Raw genomic sequence first — 20,098 nt, forward strand, 5'->3', positions numbered from 1 at the left:
TTACAGCACATTGGGTTTCTGGCCATGGGGTCATGTAGGCATGCTAAAGTACAAAAATACAAAAAAGGGGGGTTGTGGGAGCACTCCGAGACAAAGTAAAAATATATAAATACAAAAGAAGTTGGACTGATCTGGCCAAATTAGCTACAAGCTTACAAAGAGAGGATCGATCAATGGAGAGTGCCTGGTCCCATTTCATAAGTATCTATGCAAGTGCATGTGCTTTCAAAAACAGGGGGTTTTAGTTACAAATATATGATCATAAAATTGGTAAACCTAAAGTGGGGGGGGGAGTTAAGCCTGTGGAACCAATGCTGTGGTCTTTGCAATCTCTTTCCTAAAAGCTAATGGCGGGGCCTACCTAGAGTAAAAACCCCAGAAGTATGTCTCTTGGGTCTAGTAGATGAGCTAATCCCTCAAAATCACCTCAGGAACTTAATGAGAATAGTATTGTTCTATGTAAAAAAACGAATTGCCATAAAGTGGATGAGTCCTACTGCCCCGAGGCTGACTGAATGGACAGCACCAATGAATAAGATGGTGCCTACTAACATACATTGCTTGAGGATATCCTCAGAAATGTAATAAATGGGACCCTTGGCTAGATGCTAACCCCTCTTAGACATACCATCTCTGAGACCAATCAATTAATAATTGATATAGACTAGTAATTAAGAAGCAGGAACGATACAAGGGTAATAATCTGTTTAGGTTCTTTTGACATAACGGCATTCCCTAATGGTTCTAATGGGACTGCGATTCTATTATATGTTGTAACTGCACAAATGAAAATAAAAACCTTGGCAGGGAGGTCTACACTCTCGGATTGAAAAGCAATGCCCAGGAGACACTTATACCAAGAAATCCTACCATGCATGGAGGTGCCAGCCTTTGAATACTTCTACTGGGGGTAAATAGTTAGGGACCACCATATGGGGTTTACCATGGTATGGTGGCTTGTCAATGTTATGATTATGATTGTGTTTTTGAAAACACGCACTTGCATAGATACTAGATCCCTTATGTGCACTAATACAACCTTTCTCTTTTGTTTTGTTGTAGCCAAGAACTAAAAACTAAACACTAGGAAAAGTAATATAAAAGCAATATTACCCCATTATTTATACATAAAGAACAGAAAACTAGGCCCATCACATGCATATCATAGTTCTACTCAGTATGGCTGTAATTGACTTGCAGTTTGCCAGCACAAGAAGCAGCAATAAGTCGCAGGCAAGAAAAAAGCAAAAAAAGCTATCCATACACTTCAATTCAATTTACACTTTATTTAGTACTTACAACTTATTCTTAGAATTACAATGTCTAACTGCAATAAAACATAAAAGAACAAGGAGTCATTTAAGAAATGAATATACCTGTCCCAGTGCTGAGGTCAGTAACAGAGCACAGAATAAGGATGTGTGCCACAGGCCCCAACAGGACTGAAACAATCAGAGGTTTTATTTTGCTCCTAGTGGTTATGGGTAATATTCCAGCAGAGTATAGCTGTACGTCAGTAGAGCGAACATGTTAAATGCATCTGAAGTATATATACACATGTTTAATAACGATAATAATATTGGTCCACAGAAAATCCTTTATAACAAAACTTTATAATCTAGAATTCAGTAAAATATTAGTGTACATTTAAAATGGCATTTCAGGATAGGGAGAAAAATAATCCCATTCACCTCAGCAATGAGTATTTTCACTATATGATAATACAAAGCACTGACTGTGTCACATTAAACCCCAAGGCAATTTGCTATTGATACGCCACACAACCCACTAAGAATTCAATGATAGCTAAAGGCTTTTGGGAATTCAAGCAGTTGCAGTTTAACAGCTGGTGGGCTGCAGGTTGGCCATCTTGTCCAGCCATATTTTTAAAAAGAAACAATTGCGAAAATGAAAATTTAATAAAAGCTTCAGCATAATGAAATAATAAACTTTCTAAATACAATAAATTAAAAATTTGGCGTTGGTACTGAAATAATCAAGTTTATGACCACTATTCCTCTCTCAGCATCTGTTTCTTCTCATTCTGTCTTCATGCAGCAGTTGGGTGTCAGATATTAATTGACCGTTAGATCCAATATATTTTATGGGGGACTTCCTTTCCTAGCACATGTATTAGTGCTCACTCATATAACTTATTCCAGTACAAACAAAAACTAAAAAAATAACTGCCTTTTGCAAAAATCCTGTATGTAGAGAGACAATGTCTGGTGATTTTAACAGAGTGAGCTCGAATACATCTTCTAGGCAAAAGGAGCCCCCTATAAGATATCTTGGATCTAACGGTCAATGAATATCTGACAGTCAACTCCTGAATGAAGACAGAATGAAAAGAAACAGATGCTTAGAGAGTAAAGATAAACGATTATTTCAGAAACTGTACCACTGATTCTATTTACAAAGCTTCTTATTTCAGTATGCTGAAGCTTACTGTATATTAAATTTTCATGACAGACATGAAATGCACAATATATTTGGTGTAAGATACTGATGTAATATGTGCTTTGTTCTCATTCTACAACATTGAATATGCATATGAAAGTCATATTCCAAACATGCTAATAACCAGTTACTCAGTGCAAAATTAAAGCAAGAAAAAAACCCCAAAAGCAAACCCTGCAGGGAAAGCTGCTTTAGGCAATCAGGAGAAAAATGAAACTATCACTGTATTAAGAACATTCCTTTAAAAACTGGAAAAGACTTTGCAACCTACCAAGAAAAGGCATCTTAAAGCCAATGTCAAACACTGGATAGAAGAGATGGAGTTGGGAAGCATAACTAATGTAGTGGGACAGTGCTTCCAAACTGCCCATTCTCCTACTGTGCATCAAAATAGACCTTATGATACTTGAGAAATCTACACTGGAAGAGATCAGCTTTAGTCCCCAGGTTTGTGCATGTCTGAGCACAGACAGTCAGTAAGTGTATCTTTGTTCTAAAGACTTGAGCTGGACACAATATGTCTCCAACTATTTGTACCAGAACCTTTTCTACAAAGTATTCCTCAAGCCAAGGCATCCTAAGCATAAATTTAGGGAAAATGATTATTGCTGTTGGAGAACTAGTGGGTTTAGCCCCATCTTAGGAACCTTTAGAAGGTCAAACAGAGGAGATATTTTATGTAGCTTTTTTTTTCTTTTTATGAAATCCCCTCAGTGGATGAGAGGTGATAGTTTAAGGGCAGCAAAGCATAATACTCTTGCATATATGATGATAGGGCTAAGGAATAAAGTGGCATAGACATAAATATATCCACAGATGTGCACATCATATACAGTCACACTTATCAAACGAATACCGTATAGATATTCCTTAGCTAAACACACCTCTCTCAAACACACACACACACATTATATATGCACACACAGGAACCATATATCTTTAGCTACACCCTTAAGAATACGATGTGCCATAATTGCAGGCAATGTGTAGAGGATCTATAACAGACAGCATGCAGCATGAAATTCCAGCCGATTAGGTGCTCTATATCCTAACACTGAATATTGCTTCAGAAATAGGGTAACAAAAGTACAGGTCTGATGGCAGCTCCATACTGTTAGTAGGTGTCAGGTGAGTAGGATTTGGCACAAGGAAGCTGACAATTTAAGCAAAAGAAGTGCGGAATCCTGTAACACAGAGTAAATCCTTTCAATGGCAGAGGGGAAGGCCACTCAGTTCAATAGGCTAATGGTGTGCAAAAGGAGGAAACACAAGGCACTAAATCTCAGAGAAACACAAGTAAGACTTTACAAGGCAAATGATACAATCAAAAAGAAAAAATCTGGCACACACTTTGGCAATAAACCCCCTCGCCTCAAGGATGGTATAAACATAAAAAAAAAAAAAAAAGATCTACGCCAGACTCTGTTCCTTTTGCTTTAAATTCTCTTGCTTCCTTTTAGAGGTAGCGCAATGCTAGTGACCTCTTAAGGGCACTATACAAGATGGATTTACTCGTTTCTATAAAATGAAGCCTGAGCAGCATTGTCAATAGACACAAATCACCCCATAGGTAACTTTAGCACATGACACATTACCCGTTCACAGATAAAAGCCTAGAGGGCATATTTTTTGAGCCCTCTAGCAAAGCTAGTGTTAAAGGTAATGTTAAATACGTCTAAACACAGACAGGTTTTTAAAAGTATCTTAAATATATTTAGGAAGAAGGTGACTGGTTTGTTATGTTCCACTGCGGTGTGTAGTTCGCACTTTCACGCCTCAGAGATCTCAGATTTGCTGAGCGCTATTGCAAGCTCCAAATCCTCCTGCTCTTGCTGCTTCAACCTCGTCAGTCTCTCCTCCTCTTCCTTCTCACTCTCCCGCTTTGCCCACTCAATCATATAATCTTCAGACTGGTACTGCAAAGGTCAAGAAATAAAGAAACCTCCTGAGAAATGCTCAACATTGGCTAATGTGGAAACACTGGGCAGTAACTCATGGCAAACACTGAAAATATTGGCTTTAATATTTTTACATGCATCTGGCTGAACAAAGGTTTAAATGTTTTATTATTTGTGATTTTTAAGGTATTTAGCTTTTGATTCAGCAGCTCTCCAGTTTGCAATTTCTGCAATCTGGTTGCTAACATCCAAACCCTAGCAACCATCCACTGATTTGAATAAGAGAATAGTGAATAGTAGAGGGCCTGATTAGAAAAGATGAGAAATGAAAATTAGTAATAATTATACATTTGTAGCCTTACAGAACATTTGTTTTTTAGATGGGGTCAGTGACCCCCATTTGATAGCTAGAAACAGTCAGAAGAAGGCAAATAATTAAAAAAACTATAACATACTACAAGCTAAAAGTGAAGAACCCCTTGAATTTAGTGTTTTTGAAATATTAAATTGTTGTGAGAAAATTAGGGGAAAAAAAGAACACCAACAGAAAGGAAAAAAATGAAATAAAAAAAAACTCTAGCCTCAAAATCTGCTTTCTGGTTCCCACATTCATTGACTTTTGCACACCACACAGGGTGATTGGCTTCATCCAATTTTCATTGAGATCCATTATAATTTGCAAAAGAGTATCGATTGTGTAAGGAACATGGGAATCTTTATCACTCTAGTGGAACTTTCTGGCTGCAACATCTCAGTGAAATTCAGCAGTTGGTGGGAACCACAAGCAAACTGGCAGGCTATGGACCCACTAGACTAGAGAGTTCAGAAAGTATTATCCACTCAGAATTTAGCACTAAAGCAGCCATAAGGACAGATGTCTTTGGAGAGTTTTGCCACTATAAAATATTCATCTAGCATAACTTGACAAAATTCAGCACCAACCTATAAGATATATAGTAATATATATGTAAGCATCAATAATTTGATGTACTGATAGCAGGGAATAGCAGGGAATAGCAGCAAATTGGTTAAATGGGCAGAAACAACTCCAAAGCCTCAGATATATTCTGCATTTAAAAACATAATATGATAGTCAGGAAAACAATAATCTGTGTGGTTTGGCTGATCCACCCACTTACCACCCTGCAGAGCATTTGCATGCATAAATAAGTCTATAAGCATGGGTTTCTCTCGGACTTGGGTACTCTGCTAATGTGTACAAGCCTGAGGCATCACTTTAGTATGTGAAAGCTAAGTGAAGTTGAAGGGTTTAACAGAGCTGAAAATGTGTGGCAATGTTAATTTTTTCTTTCAGTAAGGGCTACGTCAGGCATGAAGATCAAATCATCTTCTGAAAAGTCTTTCCCGTTGGCCTTTCAAGGCAGAAGTGCTAACCTTTGTGTCATCATGCATGTAAGGAGAGCAAACTGTACAAGAATAAGAATCCATTATTTGGACTGGCCCTGGGTTCAGTTTATACTTACTGTGCTAAAGTTATTAAGGCCTTCAGAATCACTGGTTGTTTTGCTGACATCTAAAGGTTCAGATAGTGTCTCTTTGTAGATGCTCTGATTAAACTGCTGAAAGGGTTCACCTTGCTGGAACAAGTTTGAAGTTTCAGTGGTTTTAGACGCAGGCATCTTCCCTATGTAAAAGAAGATGAAAAATAATATATGTTAAGGTATATATACTGATTGTCTGCTTTAGATCTTGCCTTCCATTAAAAATTTTAGTACTAATAACTAATCAAATGGTGATTAAGTGTAAACAGATTATAACATAGTAAGATAGGCTGAAAAAAAAAAAACACGTCCATAAAGTTCAACCTTAAATCTGAATATAACCTGCCTAAAGGTGGCGATAGACTAACAGATAATGTTGTCAGCTGGAAGGACCTACTGGTAAATAAAGCAGAGAGATTATTATAAAAACCCCTTATATATTTATACAGTTATCATATCACCCCTTAAGTGCCTCTTCTCTAGCTTATACAACCCCAACTTGGCCAGTCTTTCCTCATAGCTGAGATTTTCCATACCTTTTACCAACTTAGTTGCCCTTCTCTAATCCACTAATGTCCTGTTTGAGCACTGGAGACCAAAACTGTACGTCATACTCTAGATTTTGCCAACACTGAATCTACCACTTAGCTGCCCAGATTGCCAATTTGTCAAGATCCTGCTGCAAGGATGGGCTGGATAGTTTTGTCATCTGCAAACACTAATACATTACTTACAATACCCTCCCCTAAGTCATTAATGAACAAGTTAAATAAAAGTGCACCCAATACCAAGCCCTGAGGGACCCCACTAAGAATCTTACTTCAAGTAGAGAATGTACCATTAACAACCACCCTCTGTACCCGATCCTGTAGCCAGTTTCCTATCCATGTGCAAATTACCTCATTAAGCCCAACAGATCTTAGTTTAGAAAGTAGTCATGTGGGGCACAGTATCAAACGCTTTGGCAAAATCCAAATAGATCACATCTACTGCTCCCCCACTGCCCAGCATCTTACTTACCTTATGATAAAAAGCAAATTTGTCCCTTCAATACATCTTTGATGTTTCGGCTCAGTTTCAATGGCCACCCGAATATGCACGTCTGCCCCTCTGTTTTAATCTGTTTGCATTCTATGGGGATCAGCCCCCTTGTTCTTTCTGTTAACTACTGCTCATACAAAGTATTTGGTTCAAGAGGGGTTTCATTGTGTAACTGATTACTACTTTTGTAACTCGGTTTTACTTTCATTGATGTAATTCCTTACGAAATGTCATGTTCTGTATATGCTACTTTTTCTCTGAAAATTTTCATAAATAAAAACATTTCAAAAAAAAAAAAAAAAAAGCAAATTTGTCTGACATGACCTTTCCTTCATAAAGCCATGCTGATTGCCGCTCATAATGCCATTCACTAGGACAAAATTTTGAATGTGATCCCTTAACAAGCCTTAAAATAATTTTCCCAAGACGGATGTCAAATTTACAGGCCTATAATTGCCAGGCTGAGATCATAATCCTTTTTTTAATTTAAGAATTACACCAGCTTTCCTCCAATCCATAGGTACCATACCAGATGAAAGAGAGTCTGAGAAATTTAGTCTAAAACTGAACTAAGCTGTCTTAAAAACTGTGGGTGTATTTCATCTGGCCCTGGTGCCTCAGTAATTTTTTTACTATTAGACATTTGGATGATTAGACATTTGTAGGAGAAGCAAATGTACTTTTCCAATTTTCTATGCACCACATAAACAAAAGATAGTTAGTATAGAGCCGATGTAATAAAATGGAAATGCATTTTTTTTAAGTAAATGGTTGCCATTTAACACAAAATCGAAGAGCTTGGATACTTTGCTGTGGTAAACAAATGGGCCGCCCACACAGCATTTCATTCAGTCCCTTGTAATCCAAAAAGTCTACATTTCCCTTGCCCACTTCCCACTGTTGAAAACATTATGATGGTTTCTTACTCTATCCAGCTCTTATTAGTGCATAGTACAAAAAAGACTCTTTCCTTGTGCGTTATTCAAGAGGTGCAAGCAAGGAGTTTCACTGTTGCATAGTGCTTCTGTGAATTGCAAAGACAATAAGTACTTTGTACAGATGTTAAATACAGGGTTCCATGTACAGCCTGCTATATATTTATATATACCATCCATTATCGGCACTTACTGATTGTGGAGTACGGGTGCTAATCATGCAATAGATAGTAATCAGGTAGAAAGCACTCACAGCAATCATGCCTAAAAGATTTACAAGTCTTTTATTCCTCCAACTCGTATCTACACATTTCAAACCACAGGGGATTGTCGTCAGGATCATCATACTGATAACGATCTCCCATGGGTTGAAACGCATAGATACGAATAGGCAGCAATAAAAGACTCGCAAATCCTTTCTATACATGGTTTCTATAAGTGCTTTCTACCATTTAAATATTTTTGCATTCTAAAACTGTGCATCATGTAGGACACCACTGGTACCCTTATGCTCCCGCAGCCAACAACAACTGCAGGATATGCTGCCCTTATTACAACCTGGCCAGAAGGCACAAAAAGGCATCTCATACCACATTATAAATTAACTTTCTGCATGACCAGTAAGAGACACTTTAACAGAAATCATGTTGCTACAATAAAGAGCAAGACTGCACTTCACTTCAATTTACAGGATGGACTTCTTTGTGTGGTAATCACCTGGTGGGAGTGGACAAGGACGTGTAGGGGTTCCAGTTTTGGGGGGCAGTGCAGGAGGAACCTCTTCTTTCTGGGTAGGGTCATCCTCAAATATAATCTTGTTTAAAGACTCCTTGTCTTTGATTGGTAAAGTACCATCTAAATTATCTGTGCTGGTCTGCTGCATAAAACAGAGAGATCATGAGAAAAATACATGCCTAGACAATCTTACTGATTAAAATATATAAACACATTTGTACTGAATTCATAGGACTACGGATATCAAGGCCAAGGCCAGGTGAGGCCCAACAAACTTTTGTGGTCACCAGTCTGCCCAGGGTATCCACTGACTTTCCTGTAATACATTATTTTATTACAATGCGACCCCTGAGCATGTGGTGCAATGTATAAATGACCCACCACTTCAAAAACTTGGCCAGCTTCAACAGGGCCTGAACCAGGGGTACGCAAGAGAGGAATGTGCCTTGGGCACAATGGCTAGAGAAAATGCAGATGGGTCAGGATCAGTGAGGTAGTAGGGCAATGGTTTCCATATGGTGTCACAGGGGCTTGGCGTACAGACACAGTGGGGTCTGGGGTCTTACAATTTCATATGTGATAGTTTACATCAGATCTGCTGAAGTCACAAGTTCAAGCAGAGGGCTGAACTAGGACACCGTGATAGCGGTTTAAATGAAAAGTGTTTTAAAGTAATTTAACATATAATTTACTGTTAGCACGTACGGGTAAAAGCTGTGTGTTTGATTCAGAAAAATGACTATAGTTTATATAAACCAGGGGTGTCCAAACTGCGGCCCGAGGGCCACATGCGGCCCAGGATGCATATGAATGCGGCCCAGTTTGAAACGCTTGGTTCCCGAGGAAATAGGAGGAGGGGGGGTTCTGCCCATTGCCCAGTTAGTAATAATAATATAATAATAAGTCTATTTAATATCCAGGTGTCCCATATTCCAGTGTATAGCTCCATCTGGTTATCCAACTGGCATTGTAGTTCTTTCCTGTGTATTTCCTTTACTCTTACAAATCAAACGTGTTTTTGTGTATTTCATGTGTGGCCCCAGACAATTTTATCATTTTCCAATGTGGCCCGGCGAGCCAAAAGTTTGGACACCCCTGATATAAACTGTTGTGCAGCCATGGGGCAGCCACTCAAGCTGGAAAAAAGGAGAAAGGCACAGCACATAACAGATACGCCCTTTCCAATACCATGTTGTTTTATCTGTTATCTCCTTCTCCAGCTTGAATGGCTGTCCCCATGGCTAAACAGCAGCTTGTTTATATAAACTAAAGTAGTCTTTCTGAAGCAAACACCTCCATTTTTCTAGTGCAGAGCAATGATACATTATATTTTAATTACTAGAAATAATTAAAGAGGACCTATACAGTCAAAAGCGATTTTGAACCATATGATTGAACCAGATAATTTCCAAGTTTCAAAACTGAAACTGTTCATTTAAATGGTGAATGTAATATAATTTGCTTCAATTTAGCCAGTTTCCAGTGGTGATGAAACATCACCAAAAGTCACCCTCCCAATCCCAGTCTAAAGTTGAGCAGCCATTGAGACAAGCAATATTGTTATATATGCGCTTTTTCAGAGACAAAGCTGACTTTTGAATGTTAGTTGCAAAGTGCAACATTACCTTGGAAAGTGAACTAAAATCTGCAAATCCAGTTCCAAAAGACTCACTACCAAAGAAAGAAGCGAATGGATCTTCAGAACCTGTGAACAGGAGAGACAAGATATGGTACAACAGTAGGGCTACAATGCTGCACCAAAGTTAAACTAGCTCACTCATGCAAAAATACTATCTTAATAATGCTACAAAAGCTAAGCAAATAATATACAATTTGCAGAAGAAAAATAAAAACAAAACAAATACAAGTTGGTCATGTAGACATAGCTAAGAGGCTGCACTGATGCTATGTCTATAATACAACTCCCAGCATTCTTCAATGGCACAGGAAAAAAAAAAAAAGCCACAGCTCACCTGACTCAACAGCTGACACTACTGTTCCACCAGGAGCAAAGGGATCATTACTTTTCAAAGTGTCTTCCTTAAGGAAAGGTAAAATATGTTTATTAATTGTAAAGTAAAAACATAATATGATTGTAAAAACAAAACAAAATATGATCTTATGTTTTATGTTCTGATAATGACACATGGGGGTAGGTTTGATTTTGCAGTGTAACAAGACTAATGCATACGACTGCGTCATGCTGCCTCGATTCCTATGATGCCATAAAAAATGGATTTGTGTGGATTTAAATCGGCTTTCCATAATTGACAAATGTGTTTAACTACATTATGTAACAGTCTGAGCAATGTTCAGTACAGAGGTTAGTTATGGTGCTTGTAGGGTTATAGTTTTACCATTTCTAAGGTAGCTACAGAGTGTTGAAAGAGAAATTGAAAAGGAACATGTTTCTGCATAAATAATACAACCTTACACATGGTATATTAAACTGAATATGTTTCTAATCTTCTAAATTGACCAACACCTAGAGGGCCACAGGTCGGTCTTCCATATTACAACAGATTTACTGTGGGACACAGTATACAGATACTTACAGAAGGAAAAGTGCTTTCAGTGGCTAAGAAAGGATCAGCTTTGGAGCATGTGAAAGGATCCTCGTCAGTGGCCTTGAAAGGATCAGCAGTGGAGGACTGGAAAGGATCAGCCTTTGAAGAGATGAAAGACTCTGTATTGGAGTACACAAAGGGGTCTGCAATTGAGGACGTAAAAGAATCTGCTTTGGACACAGAGAAAAGATCTTCTTTAGAAGGATCCACTTTAGAGGATGCAAAAAGATCTGTAGAAGACTGTTTAAAAAAGACATCAGCAGCGAATGGATCGGAATCTTTGAATGGATCCCCACCAAATGGATCTGTCAGGAACAGAAAAATAAATAACACAAATGAGCCACACAGTTTACTTCACTTTGAAGAAGTCTTAAAGGGATACTGTCATGGGAAAAAAAAAATTTTTCAAAATGAATCAGTTAATAGTGCTGCTCCAGCAGAATTCTGCACTGAAATCCATTCTCAAAAGAGTAAATAGATTTTTTTATATTCAATTTTGAAATCTGACATGGGGCTAAACATATTGTCAATTTCCCAGCTGCCCCAAGTCATGTGACTTGTGCTCTGATAAACTTCAATCACTCTTTACTGCTGTACTGCAAGTTGGAGTGATATCACCCCCTCCCTTCCCCCCCAGCAGCCAAACAAAAGAACAATGGGAAGGTAACCAGATAACAGCTCCCTAACACAAGATAACAGCTGCCTGGTAGATCTAAGAACAACACTCAATAGTAAAAACCCATGTCTCACTGAGACACATTCAGTTACATTGAGAAGGAAAAACAGCAGCCTGCCAGAAAGCATTTCTCTCCTAAAGTGCAGGCACAAGTCACATGACCAGGGGCAGCTGGGAAATTGACAAAATGTCTAGCCCCATGTCAGATTTCAAAATTGAATCTAAAAAAATCTATTTATTTTGAGAAATGGATTTCAGTGCAGAATTCTGCTGGAGTAGCACTATTAACTGATGCGTTTTGAAAAAAACATGTTTTCCAATGACAGGATCCCTTTAAGAGAATATAAATGCATCAACATGACTATATGCCACAGTAACAAGTACAATCAAAGTAATCAAAGGAAAATACAGCATGTTCATGAATTGTGATTATAGTAGCAAATGTTCCCTTACATAAACAATACAGTGAAATGCTAAAGTGCATTGTGTGTACAGATGCCTATTTTCTTGATTTTCATATTTTTGAAGTTTATATACATAGATAAGTGTTGCCATATCAATTTAAAGACATTCTCCTCAGACTTTAGTACAAACATGCTATATCACCAATATGGTGATATAAATAAATATAAATAATAAAGGGGCTGTTCACCTTTCAAACACTTTTTCCAATTCAGTTGTTTTTAGATTGTTCCCCAGAAATAAAGACTTTTTCCAATTACTTTCCATTATTTATTTTTTACTGTTTTTCCAAAATCTAAGCTTAAAGTGGACCTGTCACCCAGACACAAAAATCTGCATAATAAAAGTCCTTTTCAAATTAAACATGAAATCCAATTTCTATTTTTTATTTAAGCATTCATAGCTGTTGTAAGCTCATTTAAAAATCTCAGCTGTCAATCAAATATTGTCTGCCCCTCCTCTATGCCCGTGGCATAGAGGCGGGGCAGACAATTACTTTCACTTTCAATTCAGCACTTCTTAGATGTCACTGCTCCCCACACATTCCTACAGTTCTCTTTACCATATAACTGTGTGGCCAGGGCATGGGGATGGACATTGGGTCCCCCATTCTGGTGCACAAACAAAATTCCGACATGATGCAAGGCTTGTCTTAATAACAGTGTCAACAAAATGGCTGCTGCCTGCTTGCTGTAGTTTTGAAATCTCAGACTGAAGGAAACAAGATTCAAATAATTTATATAGTGTAATTAAAGTTCATTATCCTTGACTAATCTGATAAAATAGGATTTTGAATAATTTTTTTGGGTGACAGGTCCCCTTTAAAGGTAAATGTCCCTGTCTGGTGTTTGAGTCTGGCAGCTCAGTAATTCAGGTGCAGACTCTAAACTGTTACAATTTTGCAACATTTACTTGATACATTTCTCAGCAGCATCTCTTGAGTATTAGCAACTATTGTATCAGTTCTAACAGCTGCCTGTAATGAAACCCAAAGATTCTGCTCAGCAGGGACAAAAATAAGAAATGTATCAACTAAATGTATCAATTTAGAACAGTTTACAGGATCGGCGACCCCCCCCCCCCCCCGCCCAGGGCTGCTTCAGAAGGTGAAAAAAGACACTTGACACTTCAATATTAGAAAAACGGTCACATATAGAAATTAGAAAGTCATTGGAAAAAAATCATTATTTCTGGTGATCTATCTGAAAACAACTAGTTGTTTGAAGGTGAACCACCCCTTTAACTCAAGACCATAGTAATTTCCTTTAAGTAGGAGATCAATAAACCAATATCTACTAACATATAATAATGCAATTATAGAAGAAGTTAGTACAAAACATGTTTTGGCATCATACTGCAGACATACTGAAATGTTTACACTCCCTTTATTTTTTGAGCTGTGTGTAGTGCAGATTTCCAACAAGCAACAATTTGCTTGTGTGCCATGACCTTAAAGAAAATATAATGTACAGTTGCTGACAACAGGTCTATGTGCACAAAGCAAAAAGAATATAGGGGTAATGTACAAAACAGACACAATGAGCAAAGTGAAAAACCTCAATTGTCCTTTCTTTGACCACTGCATTCTGCTGTTTAGGATAGTTGATGATCTCTGTATCGGAGCACAGAGACTTGCCACTTTCTCCACAAATACAGCAATCGCTGCTTTAGTCAGCATTGTACTGGTGAGGGCAAATATAGGCATGTATGCATTCCCCTTCCTATAGCTTCATGCAAAGATGCAAGTTAAAAAGGGGTGTATGGAACAGGCCATAACAGGGCCCTGCCCTTACCACCTGCTCCCCCTGACACCAGGCTTTGGGGGTTTTCTTTAAAGGTAATCTTTATTATTTTCAAAACAAAACAAACAATAAAGAAGAAAAATTAAGGGAAAAAGAAAAGAAATCAGCTGCAACTAAAGACAGAGAACTGAAAGTTTCTGGGTCACATATGCTGTTGGACAGACTATGTAACCCCATTTTGTACCCCTCACAGCTGATACAGGATCTGTATTTTTAATGAAGGGCTCCCTGTAGAGTTAAAGGGATTTTGTCACTGGAAAACGTCTGCACTGAACAAAGGGAGGGTAACCAGATCAAATGTGTGGAAATAAAGCACTAATTTGCAGCAATTTCTGCTCTATCGCTCTTTCTCAGTAACTTGTGTTCCTATGCTAATGTAACCAGATAATAGCTCCCTGACACAGGATAACAGCTCCCTGGTATATAACAGGATTTTTGATACTTACCGTTAAATCTGTTTCTCTGTAGTCATAAGGGGGACACAGGGAACCATGGGGTTAAGCTCCATCCTCCAGGAGGCAGGACACTTGAAAATTAATTAATTAAGGGGCGTGCCCTTCAGGCTTTACCCCCTACACTGTACCTTCCTATTCAGTTTGTCCCAAAGCTGCGAACGTAATCACTGAAAATACACAGGCAGAAAGTAAACAGTGAAACTGAACAAAACTAGACCAAATGTCAATAGCTCGACAAGGGTGGGAAGCCCTGTGTCCCCCTTATGACTACAGAGAAACAGATTTAACGGTAAGTATCAAAAATCCTGTTTTCTCTGTCGTCTTAGGGGGACACAGGGAACCATGGGGACTTAACAAAGCAGTCCCAAACAGCAGGGTGGGAGCGAGCTATAACTATGTACAATAGTACTGCAAAATTATTTAATTACTGAATGCAACACCTGTCGCCCAAAGGCAGCCTCGGCTGAGGAAAAGGTGTCAACTTTGTAAAATTTAGAGAAGGTGTGAACAGAAGACCAGGTAGCCGCCTTACAGATCTGCTCCAAGGAAGCAGAGTTTCGCCACGCCCATGAGGCTCCCACTGCTCTGGTGGAGTGAGCCCGAAGTCCTTCAGGCGCCGATCTTCCCTTCGCAGAGTATGCTTGCTTGATTGATTGATTCTCTGATCCATCTTGATATTGTCACTTTTGAGGCTGCCTGGCCCCGACGAGGGCCCGATGGAATGACAAACAGGGCCTGCGACTTTCGGAAAGATTTAGATCTGTCCACATACCATCGTAATGCTCTGACCACGTCCAAATTATGAAGTCTGCGTTCCTTCTCATTCTTGGGTTCCGGACATAGAGAAGGAACCACAATTTCTTGATTCACATGAAAGTCTGAAACTACCTTGGGTAGAAAGGTTGGAAGCGTACGAAGAACGGCTTTATCCTTATGGAATATGAGATAAGGAGGAGCACACGATAAAGCACTAAGTTCAGAAACCCGTCTGGTCGATGATATCGCCACGAGGAACACTACCTTATAGGTGACCCATGTATCGGAAATAGAAGACAATGGTTCGAATGGTGGGTCCAGCAGAGCTTCCAACACTAGATTGAGATCCCAGCCAGCCACCGGAGTACGGAATGGCGGCACGATATGGGCCACTCCCTGCAGAAACGTGCGTATCAAGTCTTCATTCGCCAAGCGAGGATTGACAAGGCTGACACCTGGACCTTAAGCGAGCTGAGCTTAAGACCTAATTGTAGTCCTCTTTGTAGGAAGGAAAGGATCCGTGGTAGCTGCAATTCAAGAATGGAAAATGAGACTCCTTGCACCAATTGAGGTAAGACTGCCAAACTCTGTGGTATGATTTGGAAGACGAGGCTTTTCGAGCTTTTATCATAGTGAGTATGACTGCTTCATCTAGTCCTTGGCGTTGCCAGATGGACCTTTCAACAGCCATCCCGTCAAAGCGAAGAGCCCGGGATTGTGATGTAATATGGGTCCCTGCAGGAGGAGATCTGGTCTGCTGTCCAGCCGGATCGGCTGTTCTATTGACATCTCCTGCAGATCGGTGAACCAGGTTCTCCGGGGCCAATACGGTGCCACTACAATGATTATCAACTGAGATTGCTTTATCTTTTTGAGGACCCTTGGTAGCATTGGAAGAGGTGGGAAGACATATGCTAGATTGAATTGCCAGCGCTGAGTCATGGCATCCACCCCCACTGCTAACGGATCCCTGCGACGGGCAAAGAATCTTGGTACTTTTCGATTGTTTCTGGAAGCCATTAAGTCTATGCTGGGGGTTCCCCACTGGTCTGTCAGCTGATTGAACGCCTCTGGATGCAGTTCCCATTCTCCTGGATCCAGCCGATTCCGACTGAGAAAGTCCGCCTTTGTGTTGGACACTCCTGGAATGTGTATTGCAGATAATTTTACTGAGTTGTTTTCCGCCCAGAGAAGAATCTGTCTGGCTTCTGCCAGGGCCGCCCGACTTCGTGTCCCTCCTTGACGATTTATGTACGCTACCGTCGTAGCATTGTCGCTTTGGACGCGTATGGGCTTTTCTCTGAGTTGGTCTGTCCACTGGACAAGGGCCAATTTTACCGCTCTCAGCTCTAGAATATTTATTGGTAGTTTGGCTTCCTCTGGAGACCAAAGCCCTTGGGCAGACTGCTCGTCCCATGTTGCCCCCCAGCCCTGGAGGCTGGCGTCTGTTGATATCACAATCCACTCCGGTGTCGCCCACGATTGACCTGCATCTAGATTCTCGGATTTCATCCACCACTGTAACTCCGCCCTCGTCTGTCGTGACAAGGACATGGGGCGGGATAGAGGTCCCCCTTTCCACGTTGCTAGAATGTTGGCTTGAAGAGACCGAAGATGTATTTGCGCAAATGGAACTGCCTCGATGGCCGAAACCATTGTTCCCAGTACTTGCATCGCCTTGTGTACTGTCGTGCTTTGACTGGACAGAAGATATTGAACTTGATCTCTGATCCTGATCTGCTTGTCCATGGGTAATGTTACAGTCTGCGTGATCGTATCGAATTCCAGGCCGAGGAATATCATCCTGTGACTGGGATCTGGGCTGGACTTCGACCAGTTGATGGTCCATCCGAAACTCTGGAGTAGCCGAACTGCTTGGTTTAGATGCTCCTTGGCCCTCGTTTCCGAACTGGCCTTTAACAGGAGGTCGTCCAGATAGGGGGTCACGGAAATCCCCTGCAGTCTCAACGTTGCAGCTGTCACCGCCATCAATTTGGTGAAAACCCTGGGAGCGGACGAGAGTCCGAATGGGAGTGCCACAAATTGATAGTGTTTGTTCTGGAAGGCAAATCGTAGGTAGCGGTGATGGGGGGGCCAAATTGGAACATGCAGGTATGCGTCCCTTATGTCCAGGGACATCATCAGTTGCCCCTGTTCCATCCCTCGAATGACAGATCTCAACTTTCCATCTTGAACCGTACTGATCGGATGAATTTGTTGAGACCCTTGAGGTCGAGCACAGGTCTGAGGGAACCGTCCCTCTTCGGTACTGTAAATAGATTCGAGTAAAAACCGGAGAATCTCTCTTTGGTTGGTACTGGACTGATTACCCCGGACCGCTCCAACTTTTCTATACATTGTAGAAAGGCTTGAGCCTTCTGAGAACAGCGAGGGACTCTTGACATGAGGAATCTTCCGGGTGGTGTGCTTGATAAATCTAAATGATAACCCTCTGTCACTATTTCTGTGACCCATGCATCCGAAGAATGCTTCATCCATTCCTCCCGGAACCGAAGTAATTTGCCCCCTATCCAATCCAACGATTCCGGAGGGGATGCCCCGTCAAGCTGAGGCGGGCTTCTCCCCTGAGGGTTTGTTGTGAGGCCTGTTGTTTTTCCAAGCGGGCCGGCCTTTCTCACCAACTTTGGCCCGAAAGTGGGACCTTTGTGGAGAATTGTTACGCCTTGAAAATCTGCCACTTTGGCCACGAAAAAATTTCCCCCTTCTATTTGAGGTGGGTGCTCGACCTCTGGTCTGTGGGAGGAAGGTACTCTTCCCCCCCGTCGCCTGGGAGATGATTTTCTCCAGTTCTTCTCCAAACAGACGATGTCCCTTGAACGGCAGAGAAGTGAGTGACTTCTCGGAACTAAGGTCCGCAGACCAATTTTTGAGCCATAATGTTCTGCGTGCTGCTACGGACAATGCTGAAGTCCGGGCAGTAATTTGAGAAGTATCAAGGGTGGTGTCACAAAGGTAACTAGATGCCTCAGCAATAGTCTGTACCGACGATAACAACTCCTGTCGGGGAACCCCGTCTAGGATGTCCTTGGCAAGCGACTCAGACCATGCCTGTATGGCTCTGGAGACCCACGCTGAAGCCAGGCAAGGGCGTAGAGCCGACCCCGCAGAGGTGTAAATTGCACGAAGAAACCCCTCTAGCCTTCTGTCAGAAGGGTCTTTAAATGCTGCTGCGTCAGTAACTGGTAATGTGGTGGACTTTGACAGTCTAGACACTGGGGCATCAACTGCTGGTGGATTAGACCAAGTATCGACTAGCTCTTTTGGAAAGGGATAAGATTTAGAGAATTTCTTAGTTGCCTGAAACTTGTGTTCAGGGGAATTCCACTCATTCTGAACTAAACCTTGGAGTTGTTCATTTTCTGGGAAACATACAGCTGACTTATGTTGCCTCTTGAATAGGCTAGATGCCTCTCCTGTCTGTTTGGGCTTCTGGGATATATTAAGAACCTCAAGGACACCCTTAATAATCCCGTCTACATCATGAAAACTGTCACGATCCTTTCCCTCATCCTGATGTTCTTCCTCATCTGCGGATGAATAGTCAGAAGATCCAACCTCACCTTCAGAGTGAGAAGAGTGGAGCTCAGGGGAAGATTCTTCAGACACAGCAGAGTTGACATTGTCCCCTCTTGCGTCGTTAACCCGTCTACGCTTGGCGCCAGTTCTATGGCTAAGCTGAACAAGAACCTTTCCAAGGTTATCTGCGATGGCAGGCAACCCTTGTAATGATGCCAGGGATTGAGATAATTGGAGCGCCCATAGAGGGGGAGGAGGCTCTGCCGCAGCTCCAGAGTCTAAATCCTGAGAAACCGTCTGCGGAGCAGTCATAGCTGACGCAGCTGAGAGACCCCCATGAGCAGGTATCCCCCTGCTCCAAGGAGCAGGACCCACAAAGCGGCTCAGCCTGGCCCCCTGGAAACTTTTTCTGGCATTTTGAGCAAGCAAGGTATCTCACCTGTGCTGTTAAGGCCTTCTTCCCCGCTGCCCTTGTGAACAGTCCCACTGACCTACCTTCTGCCATAGAATAGGAAGGTAGAGATAGAGGGGCACTGCCTAAATCGCCTCCAGACTTTTTTAGACAGAGAGGATAGCTGCCTGCTGCTCTCCCTTCGGATCTCCGTTCCAAAATGGCCGCTGGAACGCAAGTTGCGTTCCACCCCGTGCGCGCATGCGCACAGACGCTCACTTTCGCGCCAAAAGAAAATGGCCGCCGGCGAACAGAGGAAGTGGAACGCATTGCGTTCCACTTCATTGCGCTGATAGACGGACCCCAGAGAGGCGCACCGAACACGTCCACCTCCCTCCAGAGTCAAGCCCAGAGTGCGCATAGACGCGTCAACACTGGCCAGACCCAGAAGGAGAAGGACAGGACACCCAGAAGGAGCCGAGGAGCAGGCAGAGCAGGTGCTGGAGCGCAGAGTCAAGCCCAGAGCAGGGGGGGGGAGGGGGAGGGGAGGTTGGGGTCGCCCCCCCCAGGGGTGGGTAGCCCAGTAGGGGGGGGGAAACCCAAACCATAAGGCAACGATACTGTAGAAATACAGGCGATGTGCCACTTACCCCCACACCGGCCAAACCTTCTGCCCTGAATCAGTCAGTGCAGGCAACGTCTGGGTGGTCGATATAGCAATAGCTAGAGGGTGACCCCGGTGCGTTTCACCTCGTAGGGGGCTTCCTTTTTAAAGACAGGTAACCCTGCTTTTAGGCCTCACCCCGGGTATCAGCCATGGGCTGAACGTGGAATCAAACGTCGGTCCAACCTCCCGGGAGCAGGACACTTAAAAAACTGAA

At 41.6% G+C, this 20,098-nt stretch overlaps 1 protein-coding gene across 6 annotated transcripts in view; it reads right to left on the reverse strand.

Annotated features, from left to right (window-relative positions):
- Positions 1-2,514: 2,514 nt before the first annotated feature.
- The window catches only part of eps15.L (epidermal growth factor receptor pathway substrate 15 L homeolog), a 61,168-nt gene continuing 43,584 nt past the window's right edge, over positions 2,515-20,098 (reverse strand). For 4 of the 6 annotated variants that reach the window (XM_018258417.2, XM_018258414.2, XM_041590458.1 and 1 more), the window contains exons 20-25: positions 11,127-11,443; positions 10,545-10,611; positions 10,197-10,276; positions 8,554-8,713; positions 5,843-6,003; positions 2,515-4,376 (exon numbers count right to left, since the gene is read on the reverse strand). In XM_018258417.2, the coding sequence (XP_018113906.1) occupies positions 4,230-4,376; positions 5,843-6,003; positions 8,554-8,713; positions 10,197-10,276; positions 10,545-10,611; positions 11,127-11,443 (932 nt within the window). In that variant the 3' untranslated portion in view covers positions 2,515-4,229. The remainder of the gene's footprint in view (positions 4,377-5,842; positions 6,004-8,553; positions 8,714-10,196; positions 10,277-10,544; positions 10,612-11,126; positions 11,444-20,098) is intronic. The other 2 variants (XM_018258418.2, XM_018258416.2) reach the window with 1 other exon arrangement.

This window comes from Xenopus laevis, chromosome 4L (assembly GCF_017654675.1).
Source record: "Xenopus laevis strain J_2021 chromosome 4L, Xenopus_laevis_v10.1, whole genome shotgun sequence".
Classification (NCBI taxonomy): domain Eukaryota; kingdom Metazoa; phylum Chordata; class Amphibia; order Anura; family Pipidae; genus Xenopus; species Xenopus laevis.